Source organism: Talaromyces stipitatus, genomic scaffold (genome assembly GCF_000003125.1).
Source record: "Talaromyces stipitatus ATCC 10500 scf_1105507295527 genomic scaffold, whole genome shotgun sequence".
NCBI lineage: Eukaryota > Fungi > Ascomycota > Eurotiomycetes > Eurotiales > Trichocomaceae > Talaromyces > Talaromyces stipitatus.
Window position 1 is genome coordinate 3,013,884 of NW_002990114.1, and position 17,876 is coordinate 3,031,759.

The following is a 17,876-nucleotide window of genomic DNA, read 5'->3' on the forward strand; positions in this document are numbered from 1 at the left end:
GAAATAGCTAATAAAATTACACATTATCCTCAACAGCACGAATTAATCTTTGATCAGACGATCGAGGGTAAACGGGGTCAACCATATTCCTCCACTCATTGTAATCAAGGGCCGCCTCGTCGCTTGCTGAGAGCGGGGGAGGCATTGATCCCAGCGGCGCATTTTGTAGCTCTTTGAGCCTCTTCTTTTCAGCCCTCAATCCCTCCTTCGTAGCACGCTTTTTAATGGCTCGATTTGCATCCTTTACAGTGAGGACCCCTCCAGCTTGAACCTCGCGTTTAGAATTTTTAGCGGATTTGCGTTGGTTGAGCGTTGTAAGGTGGTTAATTTGCTCCTGTTGTTGTTCCATGATATGGGACTGCATACTTCCATCAAAAATCTTTTTAGGCTTCTCCGGATCCCTGGATCACATTATTAAGCTCGTTTAGTTGAGCGTCAATCTTAGTAATGCTTTTTTGGAGTTTGTAAGCGGTCGTTGGTGGAGAAAATGAAGCATTAGTAGGCGAACTTGTGATATTTTGCTCCTCCTCATTACCGTCAAATATCTGTAAATCCGGGTCCCATTTGAGCTTCAAATTTTGCTTCTAAGGGATCAACAACAAGATCTGGATTGAAGGGCCAAAGCCCACGGTCACTAAATCTTTTACGGATTACTCGTGAAGTAAGAGCTTCAGCACGTAAGCAAGCAATATTGGCCAAAAAGTCGATTTTATCGTAAAAGTAGCCGCCGAGATGAGTCTACTCCTTTATAGCCCTCCTATAAACACGTTTATAGTGCAAAATGGCATCCCATCTAAGGGCTGTAAAATATGAGTTGTATGAGGCGGAAAAGCAACTAATATGATCTTTTTTTCTTCACAATAACCGAGGAACTCTATAACCTCCAAAATTGATGAGAAAAATGACTGGCTCGAGTCCTCTCCAATTCAAGAGCCTGTACTTGGTAATATGAACGCAGAACAAGATACTAAATAGCTCATGGCATGGTGGGGGAAAATTTGATTTAAATATCTACGGATGACTAATATTGCTCGTTGATCTCTCTATCCCTGCATCAGAGGTCAGTGTAGAGCGTCTTTTTTCTTGTGGCCGCGATCTCCTGGGTTGACGTTGATATACTCTTCAACCAGCGACTATTAAGATGCTAACAGTATTAAACCCTTTCTAAAATAATAGATGTTAGCTTGAAGCTATAGAGGACATTAAGGAAGGGACGTTGGAAGATGATATTGATATAGGGGTTAATTGCCGATCAGCCGGGCAGCCCATACATATATCAAAGGTAGATACCTAGGTATGAGCCCAGATTCTAAAATATTTAATGTAATTAATAATAGCATATAATCTATTAACTAATCCAGCCTCCTGACAAGTGGCTCTCAAGGAGCCTCGACCTCAGCTTCCTGCCCTGCTACCTGATGATCTCCAGAACATTCTGATAACGCTTGGGTTAGCCCTAATGTCACCTCTTCAGCGGCTGACCTTGACATCATGGCGTACTATGTTCTCCGTCAAAAAGTCGCTCTGGCAGCTACCGGTCAGTCCGGGGCCTCCAATTCCCCAGCAGGAACTTGTTGACGAGGAGGCTACGCCTAATTATGGCTCAACAACTTTCTACCCAGCAAAGCCTGAAGGGGTACTGACCGAGAAATTCCGACTACTTGTCAAAATCGGCTGGGGATCACAATCAACCGTGTGGCTCGCCCGAGATATATTAAGGTATCTGGCCACGTTCATAACTGCTTACCTGGTTCATGTTGACTAGCGAGAGACTGACTTGCACAATTAAGAATGAAATGGCCATCCGAGAAAAAGTGGCTATAAAAAGAATCAACAGTAACAATACCGATGATGCTCGGCATGAGCAGGAGATTGAAAGCCACATTGTACAGCAAAATCCAGAGCATCGTGGTCGCGCGATTCTACGGACATGTCTGGATACTTTCGAAGTTACCAGCCCGGAAGAAAAGCACATGTGCCTTGTGTGTACGAACCGATGAGAGAGCCTCTCTGGATTTCCTAAAAGCGTTTCGTCGATTGCAAGCTTCCTTTGCCTATTGCGAAGGCCTATATCTGCTTCCTCCTTGTTGGCCTTGATTATCTTCACTCAGAGTGCCAAAGTTGTCCACACAGGTGGGTTTTTATTGCTGTCATCTCTAGAATATAAATACCTAACCTATCTGTCAGATTTCAAGCTAGAGAACATCCTCATGACAAGTCATTCCCCTATTTTCAGCTAATCAGAGGCCTCCGAACACTATGCCTCATTTTTCATAAAATGTCATACATGATATATCATATTGTAGATCACAGAAAATGTACCGGGGAATTGAACTCATTCCCCGTGCCGAAGCACATAAAAGAAAGCCATTTTTGTGGTATGGAAGACAGAAGACCTCAGACAACTCAATACATACAATCTTGCTAGTCATTTTCTTCTTTTCCATCCTTGTAAACTACTATTCAGGATTGGCCTGAAGTTAACCCAGCAATCCGACAGCAAGGAGTTATTTCATCAGGTACGTGATACAAATGGCCAGTATGATGCAAAGTCACACCTCGCGGAAATGATTGCTCTGCTCGCGGTTCCCCCCCCCCCCCCCCCAACAAGACTATTGGTTGCGAAAGCAAAGACCATGTCAGAGCACAACTAGCCCCAACCGGCCACGAACGATACTGGCAGACTTTGCAATAATGCTCAAGAATTCTTCGACGGCACTTTCTTCAACACAGAAGGTGAGTTGATGACTATCTCGTTTACCAATGTCTAGCATACTGACGGTGTTCAAGATAAATTTCGTCATAATGAATTGATCCAGTCCCGAAGCTTGGAGGACACAATCCCATTCCTAGAAGAGAATGAAAGAGAGAATTTCCTATCTTTTGTTGGACAAATAGTCACCTGGCTCCCGGAGAAGAGGCAGACAGCTCGCGAACTAATGGACCATCCGTTTCTCAAACTTGAGGGTCGATAACCCAATTACTTTGGAAAGTGAAGCAAATCCTACAGAGTGCTCATTCCAGCCTGCCTTTGCGGGATCTACAGTGTCAATGAGTTACATACAGCGAGAGTGCCCAGGGTAACCAACGAAAGATAGAGACGGACACGGAGTCGGTTTTTAGTTCTGCCTTGCAACCAAGCTTGTGCAGTATGACTGCCACATGCAAGTGCTTCCGCTTTCTTTATATCAGCTATTGTTTAGCCCGAAAAACTATGGTGTAAACTTAGAATTGATATTGGACGAACGCTAGGCGCTAAGTGTAACGGTGCAGGTTTTGTCGACAAATGGTGTTCTTACGCCTCAATTCAAACCTCCACAAACAACCACCTACATAAACCAGCCAGTTAGACACGGCCTCGTCCCTGCTCTGTCGACTTTTGTGCTGCCTTTCGCTCCTCAGCATCCATGCAAGTCTCTCTGTTTCTAATGAGGGAATCGACTGTAAGACCGAGTGTTTAAACTAATTAATGGATGGCAAGCAAGAGATATAAATTGGGTGGTGATACAGCCACAACCCCCTCTCTCAAAGCAGTTTAGAGGAATGATTCTGTGATTCAAAACACGCCCTCGCGGGATCTGACGTTTTAGAATGGAGAATGGAGTGGTAAGGGCTTGGGGCATATAGATGAGGATTCCAGCAGAAGGTACATTGTTGTGTAAAGCCAGTCATTGTTTTCTTTCCTCTGTTGATTTGTTACCTTATCTTTTCAATTCGGGATAATCAACTTTTTGTTAGAAATTTTCATTGTTTCTATGCAGAATTTGTCATTCAGTTCAATCTTATAAGGCCCACGTTGATCTTGCTTTTCTTTTCTTCTCCATATGTCGTCTTATTAGAGTGAATTAAACCTTCGCCCAACTGATTTGATTCCCTGTATTCGAATCATAACTGTTACAAAGCTGGGACAGAGAGATGGAAAACTAGGAAATGTATGTCATGGATTTATAACAAGGACGTGAGCTGAGTTCCGGAACTAGCAATAGGGTAGCGGTCCCTCTATTTATGCTTCCTAAGGTTCACACCGGAACTTGGATCGGCGGGTCTCATCAGATGAAGCCTACGGAATCTAACTACAGTGCCGAGAATCTCCAACAACATGCCTAAGAATAGGAGACAATGGGACAACAGGATAATGGGAGATCAACAAATGACATTGTCAAAGTATGCCAGGCATATTAAAGGGACCGTGACAGTAATAGTAGGTTGCTGCTACGTTCTCATCTTTCTCGTCTATTACTGAGTAAAGACATCAATCTATATCAATATAGCTATTCGCCATGGTGTCGCGCCTCGTCGATCACGAGAGCTCAGAGTATGGCGCTGAGCCATTACCTGAGCCATCACCTCCTGAAGAGTCCTGCGAACCACATACTCAAATCCCTGCTCCTTCAACTGACTAGACCTTCGAGACCCGAGATGCTACTACGAAATTCCTTAATAGCTTCACCAAGACTTATGGATATGTGTTGGTCACGAAGAGATCCAAAACACTGAAAGAAGGTGGCTCTATTCGCCGAGTTTACCTTCAGTGCAGCCGCCGAGAAGTATATTGTGAGCGTACCAACGAAGAGACATATGTTAGAGATACAAGCACATAGTGTATAGTATGCCCATTTAGGCTTGTCTTGCGCTATGATAAGTATACAGGTTTGCTGGCGTCTTGATCGTACAGATCCGAGGCATGATTATTATTCAGCAGCTAGATCAACACTTGCTTCGTTACGCCATGAAGGGATAGAATCTAAGGAGACTCAAATCAAGTCTTATTTAGATTCTTACATGTCAATAAACCAAATCTTATCAACCCTCTACAAAGATAACCTAAAATTGATTGCCAAGCCAAGAGATATCTATAATAAGAAAAAGAAGTCGCGAGATGATTTCCTTAATAGCAAGACACCAGTCCAGGCCCTTATTAGTGTCGTTCTAGATGATGGTGATTGGATAATCAACTATGAAATAACTAATATAAATACACTACTTACTGTATTTTGTATGCATAAACCTCACTTGAGATGCTCCGCTAAAATCCTAACGTTCTTTTTATAGATTGTACCTACAAATCAAACTGATATAAGATGCCTCTCTTGGATATTGTGGGCTGTACAGCATGTAATAAGATATTCTATGCAGGATTTGGCTTTATCTCAGATGAAAAGGAAGGGAGCTACAAGTTCATCTTGGAATGCTTGGTTAAGGTCTATGCTCAAGCAGATCTCCCATTGCCAAACTGTATTTTGACTAATAAGGATATGGCTTTAATGAATGCAATCCCCACAGTTTTTCCAATGGCGAATAATACCATCTGTCTTTGGCATATTGAAAAGAATATCCTTACACGTGCCCGTCCTATCCTTACAAATGAAGTGCTCCATACAATCTACGATGGAAATCCAGCCGCATGAAGAAGGATATCACACAGTACAAGCCTCATATTGAGATACAGTGGAGGGATTTTTTTGGGACATTCAAATAAGATTGTATACGCGAAGACTTAGGAGAAGAAGAATGAAGCAGTGAATCCTTTCAAAGCTGAACACAGTAGTGAGATATCTGGTAGGAAGTCATGGACTACATTAATTCAGAGTGGCTTAATGATGGTATCGCTCAAGGATTCCTTCAGTGCTATTTCTTAGATGTCAAGCATTTTGGTCAGTTAACCACATGCCGCAATAAATCAGCCCATTGGACCCTAAAATGAGATCTTCAAGTCTCTAAAAATAATCTCCTTGAGATTTTTGAATTATTTGACCGTACTGTAACCTGGCAACATATTAAAATCAAGCAGGTCCATGAAGATGATAAGGTAAGGTATCAATTTTGATTCTGTCATAGTCTCTTTTGCATTGTACATGGTAGGGTATCAAGCTCTGCACTTGGAAAAGTTCTTAATATGAAGAATGACTTTCTTAGACCAATGAAGAAGCCATTTGACCCAGAGTGTTCTGATATCACAAAATGAACCATTGGCATTCATTACATTCATATAATCAAGCATTGTATTGATAGTGAGGAGCCACTATAGCTACACCATTTCCACTAGTACTAGCAGTTATACTCTCTTGTAGAGTTGCCTCCAATTGATCCCCAAACAGTAGTGTTTAACCCGGCAGTGGTACAAGGCCGTGGTCGCCCCAAGGGCTCAATCAACCATCCAACAGCCTGTCAGGTTATATCAACACAGGATTCTTCGACACAGCGAGAAATATCAGCATTTGAGCATGCCATTGCGCAGGGGAATCTTAATACTGGGAGCCGAGACCGCAGGGGCAGGGTTCATGGAGATCGAGGAGGACGAGGTCGTAGGGGACGAGGAGGATATTCAAGTCAACCTAGGGCAGAGCCCAATGTAGCCAACAGTCAGGAGTCTAGTAGAGGAATGGTCTCGCAGAATGCAACTGCAATAGCTTCGCAAAAGTGCCTCAGAGGAGCCAGTAAGACGAAGCCAGCGACGTGGACATGGCTAGCCAGCGCGGTGGCTTGGCGATGAGAACGAATTGCCAGGATATTAGAGGTTAGAGATATGCTAAGTAACGGCTCTGGATGGTGGAATACTCTATTGTTAAGTCATTAGAGTAGCAAATAGGATAAATCATGAATCAAAACAGAATTCGCAGCGACGGTCCAATTAGGGTTGCTGTAAACCGCTTTTGGAGGGAGGTGTGGCTGTATCACCAACCAATTTATATCCCTTCCATCAATGATGGAAAATTTGACTGTTTGTTGTAGTCCCAGAATGGGCCATGGGATTGTGAAGAGTACGCTGGTGTTCGCATTGCCTCCTCGAAGAGTCGTGACTCGTGAGTAGAGCCAAATAAGTGTCCATCCTGGTCGTCACAGAAGCGAGGAGTTATATGACTTGTACTTTCCAAGTTTCAGCTGTTATATAGCGTACCAATGAGGAACATATCGTCTCGTAATTCGAGGCATGCAATTCCAAAAAAGACCTTTCATGTTTCTACCACCACCGCACTCTATTAGTTTCGGTCTCAATTGGAACCCTGAATCATGAGTAGTGGAATCTCCTTTCATGGTGTGTATACGAGGTCAATAATCAAGATATGGATTATTTTCGAAGCTCAAGCACACAGCAAATAAAATGATAGGGGGACGTTAAGCATACCGAGAAAGCTAATCGGGTGTAAAGTGGAGAACATGACCCGCTACCCGACGCCTCAAAGACCCACTTAGATCTAGGCTATTGCCCTCCTTAGATCTCGGCATACGCGATTGAAAGATCTTTAAGAATGCCCTGGATGGTATGTTATTATTATATTATCATACGATAGGTATCAAAATAAACCCCAATCCTAGACGTGTGTCGGACACTCTAGCGCCAGATGGCAGACAGAAACAGATGATAGCTGCGGTGTCGAAACAGGGACAGGACAGAAAATAATGAAAAAGTAATGATGCACGGTGAGATCGATAAGATTTTCCTACTAGCAATTACCAAATATTTCTTTTCTAATAGACTTCTCTATCTTAGGCATGGACGATATCCAGGGTCTCTAGGCTACATCTAATCCAACACGCTGTATAAGTTCCCATTGTAATGCTAACTCATAAGAATCCTATATCTGGAGGCTCCGACAAGTCAAGTTTCGACCACTGGTACAATGGCTTCGAAGGAGCCGGAAAGCCCCCATTGGGACTCGAAGATGTTACATAACCCCGCCGGGATTAATCAAGAGGAAGTACAGTATATTACGGAGTCAAATTGGCTGTGGTTCTAGTTGCAGTCATCATAATTATATTGCTTGATATGTCCATAACTGCTACAGTGAGCAGTTTTCTTTCGCCAGCTCATCCCATTATAGAATCTATGAGTGCTGACTTTCGGGGTAAAAAAAGGGCAATCCCTAAGTTCGCTATCGACTTTCACTCTGTTGCGGATGTGGGTTGGTATGGAGTGCTTATTTGTAACAAATTGCTAGTCTACTTCATGAAGTATCAAAGCCCTCATTATCTACCAGCTTTGCTCTCCGGCCTATAACAGCAAGCTATACGCTCGATTTAATGTCAAGATTGGTTCTGCTTTCTACTTTCCAGGAAGCCAACTAAGAATACAATAGTATACATACATATAGTCTTCTTCACACTTTTTCAAGTCGGCTCATTAATCTGCGGTGTCTCAGCTATGTGAAGGGTGTGATTGTGGCGTACAATAATGCTGTTCAGCATGTTTTCTATATGGTAGCTGGAATTGCGACCGCTGCTTTCATGTTGAGTTGGGGATTGGGGTGGAAGAGTGTCAACAAAAGAGCGAGTACCTAGTTCACTGCGTGCTTCAGAGGGGACTAACCGGTATTTACGATAATCACTAGATCCATCAAATCAAATCGAATAGTCAAAGAAATTCATATTCGCACCTATTTCATAACCAATCAAGTCATAAAAAACATTAGACCATAAACAAAATCAGAGGGAAGAAGAAAAAGGAATATGAAATGTAAGAAGTGACATAATTTCATCACCGCATTTCTAACCCGTGTATAATGATAAAAGAAAGAACAAGCACCGAAATAAAAATGCTATGAGACAGAAAAATTTACACTGAGGCAAGATACTTCAACACAGACTCGCGTTCCTCAGCAGGCAACATACTCAAAACTTGTTGCACACCCTTAAGACCTCCTTCCTTGTTACCAATCAGCAATTGAGCAACATCAGATGCAATAGTCTCAGTCTTCAATGCTTCAATCTTGGAGTAGATGTTCTTCTTGTTCTCTTCATACCAGAGAGCGACCTTGCGGTCGTTGTGCTCCCATTCACTGGCTAATAGGCCACTCCAGGATAAGAGAGTGCTGAGATGAGATTCGCGAGCGGTTGATGAAGGAGCAACAATGCCGCTGGCGGGGACAGCACCGCTCTTGGCGGTCTTGGGAGTGGGTTTGGGTTGAGCATCGATCATGCGCTTGAGGATCAATTCTTCGCTCAAACGACGGCGGAGACGCCAGTAGAAGAATCGTCGGGCGTTCTTCCATTGCAGGGGTTTGCGAATGGTGCCCTTGGCCTCCATACGCCCGGCACGGTCGTGAAGATCGGCGAATTGCAGGGCAATCTGCATATACACAGGCAAAAGCTGTTCTTCACGGGCAGCCATCTTCAATTTAATATCAGACAATTGTTCGTTGCTGAGCGACTTGTCATCAAGCTGTCGTCGAAGCTCGCCATAAATAGGATCCAAGCGAGCCATAGTGTCGAGTTGCTTCTCGCGACGGTATTTGATGTTGACGATACCCTCAGGCTCCAAGACACCACCGCGTGCTTCTTCATCAGCGTACATTTCCATTTGTTCAGGGTTGATTGTTGGATCAATAACAACCTATACATGATTAGCAAAATTATCAAGATGATAGGAGATTAAACTTACCCATGAACCGCCACGAAGTTCGCCGAATGGCGGAATATATACGAAAATGGGCTGCTCATACTTGACAAGAGCGTCAACAATGTAAGAACCGTACTTCAGCACCTCATTGTACATATCACGCTGACCACCAGAGAAACCACGCCAGTTGGCCAAGATCATCACTGGAAGTTGTTCACCATTGTTAAAGTCGCGCAGAGCCTGGGCGGTCTTGAAAGCAGAGTTAGGGAACCAAACTCCACCAGCCTCGGTGGTCACCATTTCCATGGAGTCGGGGTTGGCGGGATCAGCTGGAGTAACATTGTCGACTGAACGTGACTCGACAGCGATAACACCCATGGGGATACCGCCAAGACGAGCACGACCAACAACAACGGTTCTAGCCCAGCCGCCGAGAGACTCTTCGAATGAGTCCTTGTCGAAGAGACCAGTCAAGAAGCCGTCTTCTTCCTGCTTTCCGCCAATCAACCATCGTACGTCGTATGGTTGGCGACCTGGTGGAACAAAAGTGATATCACGGTCCCAGTTGTCAGACAATGGGCGGATTGGAACGGGAGCTCCCTTCTTGTCAGGAACGAATGACAACCAATCAACGATCTTCTGGATACCTTCGAAATCGTCGTTGGCAGTCATGTGGGAAACACCATTCTTGTACATGATCTGAGTACCACCGAGCTGCAAGTTAGAAGTGTAAACTTCACGACCAAGCAACTTGTTGATAGCAGGAGCACCAGTAAGGATGATAGGCTGGCCTTCGACTTGAATGGCACGTTGACCGAGCCGCACAAGGTAGGCACCAATACCAACGGATCGGCAAGTGACGAGAGTGATGGTGAAGATGTCCTCGTAAGCGCGTGAGGTCTCACCAGCAATCAAACCAGAACCACGAAGACACTCAACACCAAGTCCGTCCTTGGCACCAATGACGGCTGTGATCTTATGGCGTTCTTCACCGTCTTCATTCACAAGCTCGGTGATGACCTCCTTGTTCTTGCGCTCATCCAACTTCTTCTTGATTTCGGGAGTCAAGTACAGGTACTTGAAGCCGGCCTCAGGCTTGGAAGGATCGTTCCAGGCAACGTTCAAATAAGGAATCAACTCGTCAGCCATGCCAATACGAGCACCAGAGTTGGCAGACAAGTAGACACGAGGGATACCAAGCTTCCTTGCCCACTCGGTACACTTGTGGAAGAACTTGTCTTCCTGAGGACCGAACGAACCAATCTGGTAGGTGATATCGTTGGCGATGATGATGAAACGACGACCCTTGGGGTATTCCGGAGTGTAGGCTGTGACTATCCAGCCAACCATACCGTGCGAATTGGTACCGGCCTCACGAGACACCTCAACTAGGTTATCGGTATCGTCCAAGACAAGCTCACTGTACTCAATACATTCACCAACTGGAGGACGCTTCTCAAGCAGACCTGGAACCTTCTCAATAGCCTTTGTCCAGCTATTTTGGAATGCTTGGCGGAACAGTTCTGGGAAATCGTAGACGTATTGTGTTCCCATAACATGGGCCTTGTAACGTTTGGGCTGCAGCCATTCCTTGGTAGGATAAGGCGTGGATACTGGGCGCATGTGCATAGAGCCAACCTTGGTTGTGCCTCCAATGCTGTGGAAGATCCATTCACCCTTCTCTGACTTCTTCTCGATGTACAGCTCAACCTGAATGACAAAACCAAAGGTATTGTTAATGATGACACGCAGAGGATAAGGCTGGCCTGTTGTAGGATCAGTGCACAAGATACGGATCTCAGCACCAGTAACGCGAAGTCTCCACAAACGGAGACCGAAGCGGTCCACAAATCCAGCCAAAGCATCCTCGACATCCTTGGGTTGCAAGGGGAACACTGGCGTGAAGTTGAGGAAGATATGGTTGAGATCGGAATTGTTGTTTCCAATAACCTCAAGAGTGTCAAGGATATCATTCATCAGTCGGTCAGCCTCAGAGATCAGGTATTCCACGGTAGGAATGTCGTCACGGAGACGGCCTGGACGCACAACAGCACGAGTGAAGTAGCGCTTGTCAATAGTTGTGCGGTCAACTTCAGGACCCTTGCCAATGGCCTCGTAAACGTGGATGTTACGGTTCTGGGTGAAGACGGGTTTGATCTTGAACTTGGACAAACGGCCCAACTCCAACTGGAAAGCCAAAGCAGGTTCGCTGTGACGGATATCCTCGTCCTCGTCGTACAAAGGTCCACGGAAAGTGAAGTAGCCAGGATAGCTACCATCCTTGTGTCCGCAGATGAATGTAACACGACGAACACGCCTAGAGAGCAGGTCCTCCTTGTGGGCAGAAATAATCTTGTTGAACTGAGAGAAAAGTTCGGCATCTTCAAGATTCTCCACGTCACGAATGGCGACGGTGCACACTCCAGAAAGTTCTCCTTCACTGTCCTGGCGTTGAGGAGGTCGGCGTTTACCACTGAGCTCGGCAGTCAAAGACTTGGTCGCTTTAGCAGTGGTGCGAGGGAAAACATCAAGAGCGCGTACAAGTTGCTCTTCAACTTCTTCAAGATACTGAACAGGGATACAGACACCCTTGCGAGGAATTTCGCTTGAATCCTCGTTGACCAAGTATGACATGTCGCTGATAGAATGGATCCTCTTGAAAGGGTTGGGGCCGTCAGTGGTAGGTGTACCCGGAGTAGATGGGTGTGAGGAGGCAACGGGAAGTCCAAAGTCTGCTTGTCCCATCTTACCCAGAGCGAAATCCCAGGAAATGAAAGGCTGTTCGCTATCAGTGTGATACTGAATACCCTTAATACTATAAGCACGATAAGCCCGACGAATGTAAACCTCCAACGCAGCCAATGTGACCCAAAGGTCGGAATGAGAAAAGAATTGAGGCAGAACATCGTCGACTGTGAACTTGGAGTCCACGACTTCCTTGAGGACCTCAAACGATGGCTCTCGATGATCCCAACCGGCCTCGCCATAGCGAGATTCAACCACAGAGGAGCGGAGAATGTGCTCCATCTGGGCAGTTCTCTCCTCGAGAGAAGGCAAAGCAGCCTGAATAAGCAGCTCGCGAGCCTTGAGTGCGACCTTGGATGCGGCACGAGATTCCAACTCTGCGAGTTTACGCAAAATGGGCTTGAAGTACTTCCCTACATTTGTGACATTGGGCTGGTTGGGACGGTAGATATCCAGAATTGCAAGGACAAGATTGTTCTTGGTGCCGACCTTGGTGTGAGATAGGACAATTTGGATTGCAGAGCGAATGTCTTCCTTGTGTTCGTCACGCAATTTGAGGACGACTTCTTCGTCACGAGTGTTACGACCGGTGAATCGGCTTTCAACGGAGTAGTACTGTTCCAAGAGTCCGATGAACACGTTGTATTCGTGAACTTTGAGACCATCTTTGTAGAGCTCAATGATGTGCACGAGTGGGCTCAAGGTGGTCTTGAGAATGTCTGCATCACCAGGATTGACATTCTCTTCAATGAACTTGACAATGGTCTTCTGAAGCTGCTTGGCGGGGAACTCGGATTGACGAGATCGGGCCCGTTCAACCACCTGGGAGACTTGGGTGGCAAGTTTACCGGGCATACGGGTGTGAAGAGCTGCAAATTGTGCGTTCCATTCGCCGTAAGGAAGCTCTGGGTTACGGAGGACCTCGATGAGTTCCTTTAGCGTTTGTTTCATGAGGAACTGGTTGTCGAAACCTTTGAGGATATTTTCCAAAATGCTGTGGAGAAGAGTGAACTTCTGAGGGGGCTTGTTTCCAACGATCTGAGGAGGTCCAATATCGGGGAGCTGTCCGGTGAATGGCTGAGCATGCTTCACACGGGATGGGTCATCCAAAGCCAATATACCGAGAATGTCACCAGCCTCGAGGGTGGCTCCGGGCTGCTTAATGAACTGGACAGTACCATCTTCTTGGGCGATCAAAGGCATGTACATCTTCATGACCTCGACCTCAGCGAAGGGTTGGCCAGCCTTGACATGTTCACCGTTCTCGACGGTAAACTTGACGAGCTTACCAGGACTAGGGGTTCGAAGTTGGGTAGGGTCGTTCTCCTGCTCCAAGAGACAGGTCTTTCCATCAACGCTCATGCGAGTCGCAGCAGCTTCTTCTTTCCAGTAGACATTGTGGCTTCGGCCGTTCATCAAGACAAGTAATCCACCGTCAGCCAGAGCACGGACACCAACGGAGCACTTGGAACCGTTGATGAAGAGGTGGTAGCTATCAGGGCTAGCTTTTGTGGCGGTGAACTTGTAGCGGCATCCCTCGTAGATGAACTCAACCGGGAAGACGGTCTTGAGGACCTCTTTGGAAGGAACTTGACCTCTCTCCAAGTTGGACTGATATTCGGCAATGCAAGCTTCACTTGCGAGATGAGCGCGTGTAACAGCACCACAGATGACAGCCAAGGTCGAATCAGGACGTTCGGCTGTCAATTTATTAGAGATCAGTTGGTCCAGCCAGCCAGTGGTGATTGTGTTGTCTTCAAAAGCGGGGGTTTCGAGCAACTTGATGAGGTATTCGACAGTGGTTCGGAAGTCACCACGAATGCTGAGTTCCTTCAAGGCAACAACCATGTGTTTACGGGATGCCGTACGGTTTTCACCATAAGCGAAGATGTGACCGAACTGAGAATCGGAGAAACTGTGGATACCACCAGATGAACCGACTGAGAAGTAACCCCAAACATTTGACGAACTACGGAAGTTGAGTTCGTGCATGGTTCCGCTTGACGGCTTGAATCCCTCACCGGGGTCTTCAGACGTGATACGGCAAGCGGTGCAGTGACCCTTGGGCTGAGGACGACGCTGGGCCGAGCGGCTATCCTCCTTGGAGAAGTCAAAGTCAATGGGAGAGGAGGTGTGAGGGTCAACGCCGTACAGAAGGCGGATGTCGCGAATGCGGTGAAGAGGAATACCCATAGCAATTTGTAATTGAGCAGCAGGCAAATTGACGCCAGTGACCATCTCGGTAGTAGGGTGCTCGACTTGCAAACGAGGGTTAAGTTCCAAAAAGTAGAACTTGTCATCTTGATGCGAATACAAGTATTCGACGGTACCCGCTGAAACGTAACCGACCAGCTTACCAAGGCTGACAGCAGCACGCTCCATAGCCTGGAAAGTATTGTTGTTGGCGATGGTGACTGGAGCTTCTTCAATAATCTTCTGGTGTCGTCGCTGGACTGAGCAATCACGGCCGAAGAGAGAGATGTTGTTACCGTACTGATCGGCGAGCAGCTGAACTTCCAAATGTCTGGCATTGCTGGCCAACTTCATAATGAAAATAGGCGATCCGGGAATTTCGCTAGCCGCGGCATTATACAGTGTAGCAAAATCTTCTTCCCGCTCAACTTTTCGGATACCTTTACCACCGCCGCCTTCAGAAGCCTTAACCATGACGGGGAAGCCGATCTTCTTAGCAGCCTCCAGACCCTCCTCCCAAGAGTGTGTACAGCCCATATCATAGACGAAATCGTCAACAGTCACGATTCCATCTTTGTCGACCTTGACCTCGTCGACGCCGGATCCGGACCAGGGGATACACGGAACACCAGCGTGTTGTGCAACAATCGTGGACGAAATCTTGTCTCCAAGAGATCGCATGGCAGAACCGGGGGGACCAATGAAGATTATCTTCTTGGGTGATGCGGCTAAAGATTCTGGTAGCTTGGGATTTTCGGAAGCGTGACCCCTAAAGACTTAGTATTTGTTTGCGCTTTTTGAATATATATGTTAACTTACCAACCGGCCCACACAGCATGAACATTCATACGTTCAGCAATATCAACAATCAACTCCACGTTTGCGTAGTTGTTATTGTTGGTACCACCAGGGACTTCTACATATTGATCCGCCATACGGATGTAGTCAGCATTGGCTTGCAAATCTTCAGGCGTCGCCATGACAGTGAACTGAATAGCGCGCTCATTTCCAAAAACTTCGTATGCCCATTTTCGCACCGACCGAATTTCTTTCACCGCAGCGATACCGTTGTTGGCGATAAGAACCTATCGAGTAAGCTTTGACCGTTTAAAATGAAAAAAAAAAGGGAAAAAAGAAAGAAAATCTTCCACATACCGATGTGATGACGGAGTGACCATCATGGGCTGCAACAAAGTCCTTGACCTTGCTTGGAGGAGCAAGATCTAGCCTGTTTCCACCAATGAAATGTGAAGGCAAATTATGTTTGGCAGCGAAGGAGCTGCTCTGGCCGTTTGTAGTAGACATGTTGTGTGAGGTCGAACAGACCCTCTCAGGCACCGCGAAAAAGAGCGATTGACCGTGATAATGTGATTGTGTTGAAAGATTAGATATGAGCGGCTGGCACTAGCTTCTCATATATTACCCCGAGTAATCGAGCCGAGGATTTGGGGGCGGAATGGACAGGTAGATCGAGGCTTGATGTGAGCCTGCATAGAAGGTTCTCGTTAGATTTGTTTTCAAAACCCTATAACATTTCACATTGACAGTATCGAGTCTTGTGTCATGTTCAAGAGAAAGAAAAAAAGCAGTCGCGGCAAAATATGATGGGGTGGCTTTGCTAGCTTCATAGCTTATCGGAAAACATACCTCGCGCAAAAAAGATTATGATTAAGAATATCTGTACATAAAGCAGACGACACTGAATTGTCCAAGGCGATATGAAGAGAAGAAGAGACTCGAAGCTCACGTTCACGCTCACGCTCGCTCGCTCACTCACTCTCTCTCTTTTCTCCCGAGTAAAAGAGGCAAAAATTGTAAAGCAGGAAAAAAAGGAAAGAGGAGAGAGAAGGGAAAGGAAGAGTGGACAAGGATTAAAAAGTCGAATACAATGCAAGCCTTAGTCCGTAAGCGTGATAGTGGTCAATTGTACACTTTTGTCAATTCCTATCGAGGAGAGGGAGAAGAAGAAAAAGAGTTGAGCTCTGTCTATGCGCCTAGAACGGACTAGCGGATCCCGTCGGTTGGAACGATTTGCAGCAGCGGGGGTCGTGCCTGCCCGGACTGCAACAAGTTCTCTTGAGGCAGGTAGCGGCCCGCCGTCTCCGTAGGAAAGAACCCCAACTGTTGCGCTCAGCCAATCAGCAGCCGCGATTCGGTCCCAACTCCGGCGCTGTTGGGCAATCAACAAAACCACTCTACTCCATACTCTTAGCAACAACTACTTGCGAGCTTGCGAGCTTGGGAGCTCTCTCAACTACGTTGGCGATCCCAGATCAGCTTTCAAGTTTCCATTACATTCTGCTATCGGCCAAGCCTCGTCTCGCACTCGTGACACCGAGCACATACACACAGTGTAACACTGCGATCCAGGATACCACACACAGCCACTTCGAAAGAGATCGAAAACAGTGGTGAACGGAGTAAGGGTTGATCCGCAAACGAAGCCCGCCCTTGCATCTGGCTGGCCCCAACCGCCTAATCGAAGACCGAGCGCGATCTGGACTAAAACTCCGGCGTCGCGATTTACGCTGCTGGAACAGTTATTGGGCGCATTGGGAGACTCTTGGCTTTTGTCATTGAGTATTTACGCTGTCTAGCGGGATAACAACAAGGTCGCGACTCACAGTCAACACAGAATATTCATACTCTCGAAAACGTCCTCCTCACGATCGTCTTGAATTGTTGATCAATCCCGACAGTAGAATTCGACGGTGTTAGGCTTACTACCCAACCGCAGAGATATGCCGGATTAGTGCTAGCCACTGTCACAACAGGTAAATCGCTGGTCAATCAGGGGATTCGGACAGATAAAAGCGTGACGATCTGCAGACCTTGATTAGTCACAGTAATCAGAGTCGTCGGACACATACGATACGCATCACGTATCAATTTTTACTAGGTGGGCAAGCTAAACCCTAGCTTTTTCCATTTCCGATCCGGACCGGGACCCTTGTCGGACGTGAATAAAACCTCGACAAGCCGGAAATGGAATCGGTTCTTGCAAGAATGCAAGGAAGAATATTCTCATGATAAATATGAGGTCATTCCTTCACAATCAGGCAACCAATACTCACTGAAGAAGATGATCGAAACTCCTGGTGATCCCGCGTCTATCATCTTGAGTTCTCACCAACAGATCCCACTATTCCCTTTTTGGACTCTTCTGGAAGACTGAAATCACGGTCGGAGATACCCACGTAACTTACAGCGGACTTTAATATACGGCTCCGACCAGCGCCGCGGGGCCAGTTCGAGTTGGGGCCGGCCGCCGTACCCAAAAACACCAAGTTTAGGACAATCTAATCCACGGAGTACGCACACAGACACACACACTCTCTCTTCGAATCTTCCATGTCTTTCTACTCAAATCCGGCATGTGAGACTGGTCGGTCTATCTATGATCATCACTAAATTGAGCCGCGCGCGGTAGTAGCGGGACTGCCGTAGTGACTTTACTGCACGAATTAAGCCGACAAGTTCGATGACTAGGAAAGCAACAATAACTACCCGAACCAATCCCATCACAGACGAGATATTGCATTCCCTACCTATGAGCGATACGGCGTATTAATTCATCAGTGACCAGGGACGTATGTGCTGT

The 17,876-nt window shown here is 46.3% G+C and overlaps 5 protein-coding genes across 5 annotated transcripts, besides 3 other annotated features; 4 read left to right on the forward strand and 1 right to left on the reverse strand.

Annotated features, from left to right (window-relative positions):
• Nucleotides 1-594: 594 nt before the first annotated feature.
• Nucleotides 595-777: a mobile genetic element.
• Nucleotides 756-875: a mobile genetic element.
• Nucleotides 876-1,459: 584 nt separating this feature from the next.
• Nucleotides 1,460-2,000, forward strand: TSTA_091380 (serine/threonine protein kinase, putative; the record flags this gene model as incomplete). The annotated part of the gene is made up of 2 exons (XM_002478815.1): nt 1,460-1,719; nt 1,766-2,000. The coding sequence occupies 2 exons, from the start codon at nt 1,460-1,462 to the stop codon at nt 1,998-2,000; spliced, it is 495 nt and encodes a 164-aa protein (XP_002478860.1).
• Nucleotides 2,001-2,694: 694 nt separating this feature from the next.
• On the forward strand, nt 2,695-2,975 carry TSTA_091390 (uncharacterized protein; the record flags this gene model as incomplete). Its single annotated transcript, XM_002478816.1, has 2 exons — nt 2,695-2,736; nt 2,820-2,975. 2 exons carry the CDS (start codon nt 2,695-2,697, stop codon nt 2,973-2,975), a joined length of 198 nt encoding a protein of 65 aa, XP_002478861.1.
• A 1,124-nt stretch (nt 2,976-4,099) lies between these two features.
• TSTA_091400 (uncharacterized protein) lies at nt 4,100-4,403 on the forward strand (the record flags this gene model as incomplete). Its single annotated transcript, XM_002478817.1, has 2 exons — nt 4,100-4,201; nt 4,272-4,403. The coding sequence occupies 2 exons, from the start codon at nt 4,100-4,102 to the stop codon at nt 4,401-4,403; spliced, it is 234 nt and encodes a 77-aa protein (XP_002478862.1).
• Nucleotides 4,404-4,444: 41 nt separating this feature from the next.
• Nucleotides 4,445-5,369, forward strand: TSTA_091410 (uncharacterized protein; the record flags this gene model as incomplete). Its single annotated transcript, XM_002478818.1, has 3 exons — nt 4,445-4,580; nt 4,651-4,939; nt 5,137-5,369. Coding segments are annotated over 3 exons (658 nt in total), but the record flags the coding sequence as incomplete, so codon positions are not given.
• Nucleotides 5,040-5,345: a mobile genetic element.
• A 3,185-nt stretch (nt 5,370-8,554) lies between the features above and the next one.
• Nucleotides 8,555-15,580, reverse strand: TSTA_091420 (acetyl-CoA carboxylase, putative; the record flags this gene model as incomplete). The annotated part of the gene is made up of 4 exons (XM_002478819.1): nt 8,555-9,331; nt 9,380-15,044; nt 15,095-15,360; nt 15,431-15,580. The coding sequence occupies 4 exons, from the start codon at nt 15,578-15,580 to the stop codon at nt 8,555-8,557; spliced, it is 6,858 nt and encodes a 2,285-aa protein (XP_002478864.1).
• Nucleotides 15,581-17,876: the final 2,296 nt, after the last annotated feature.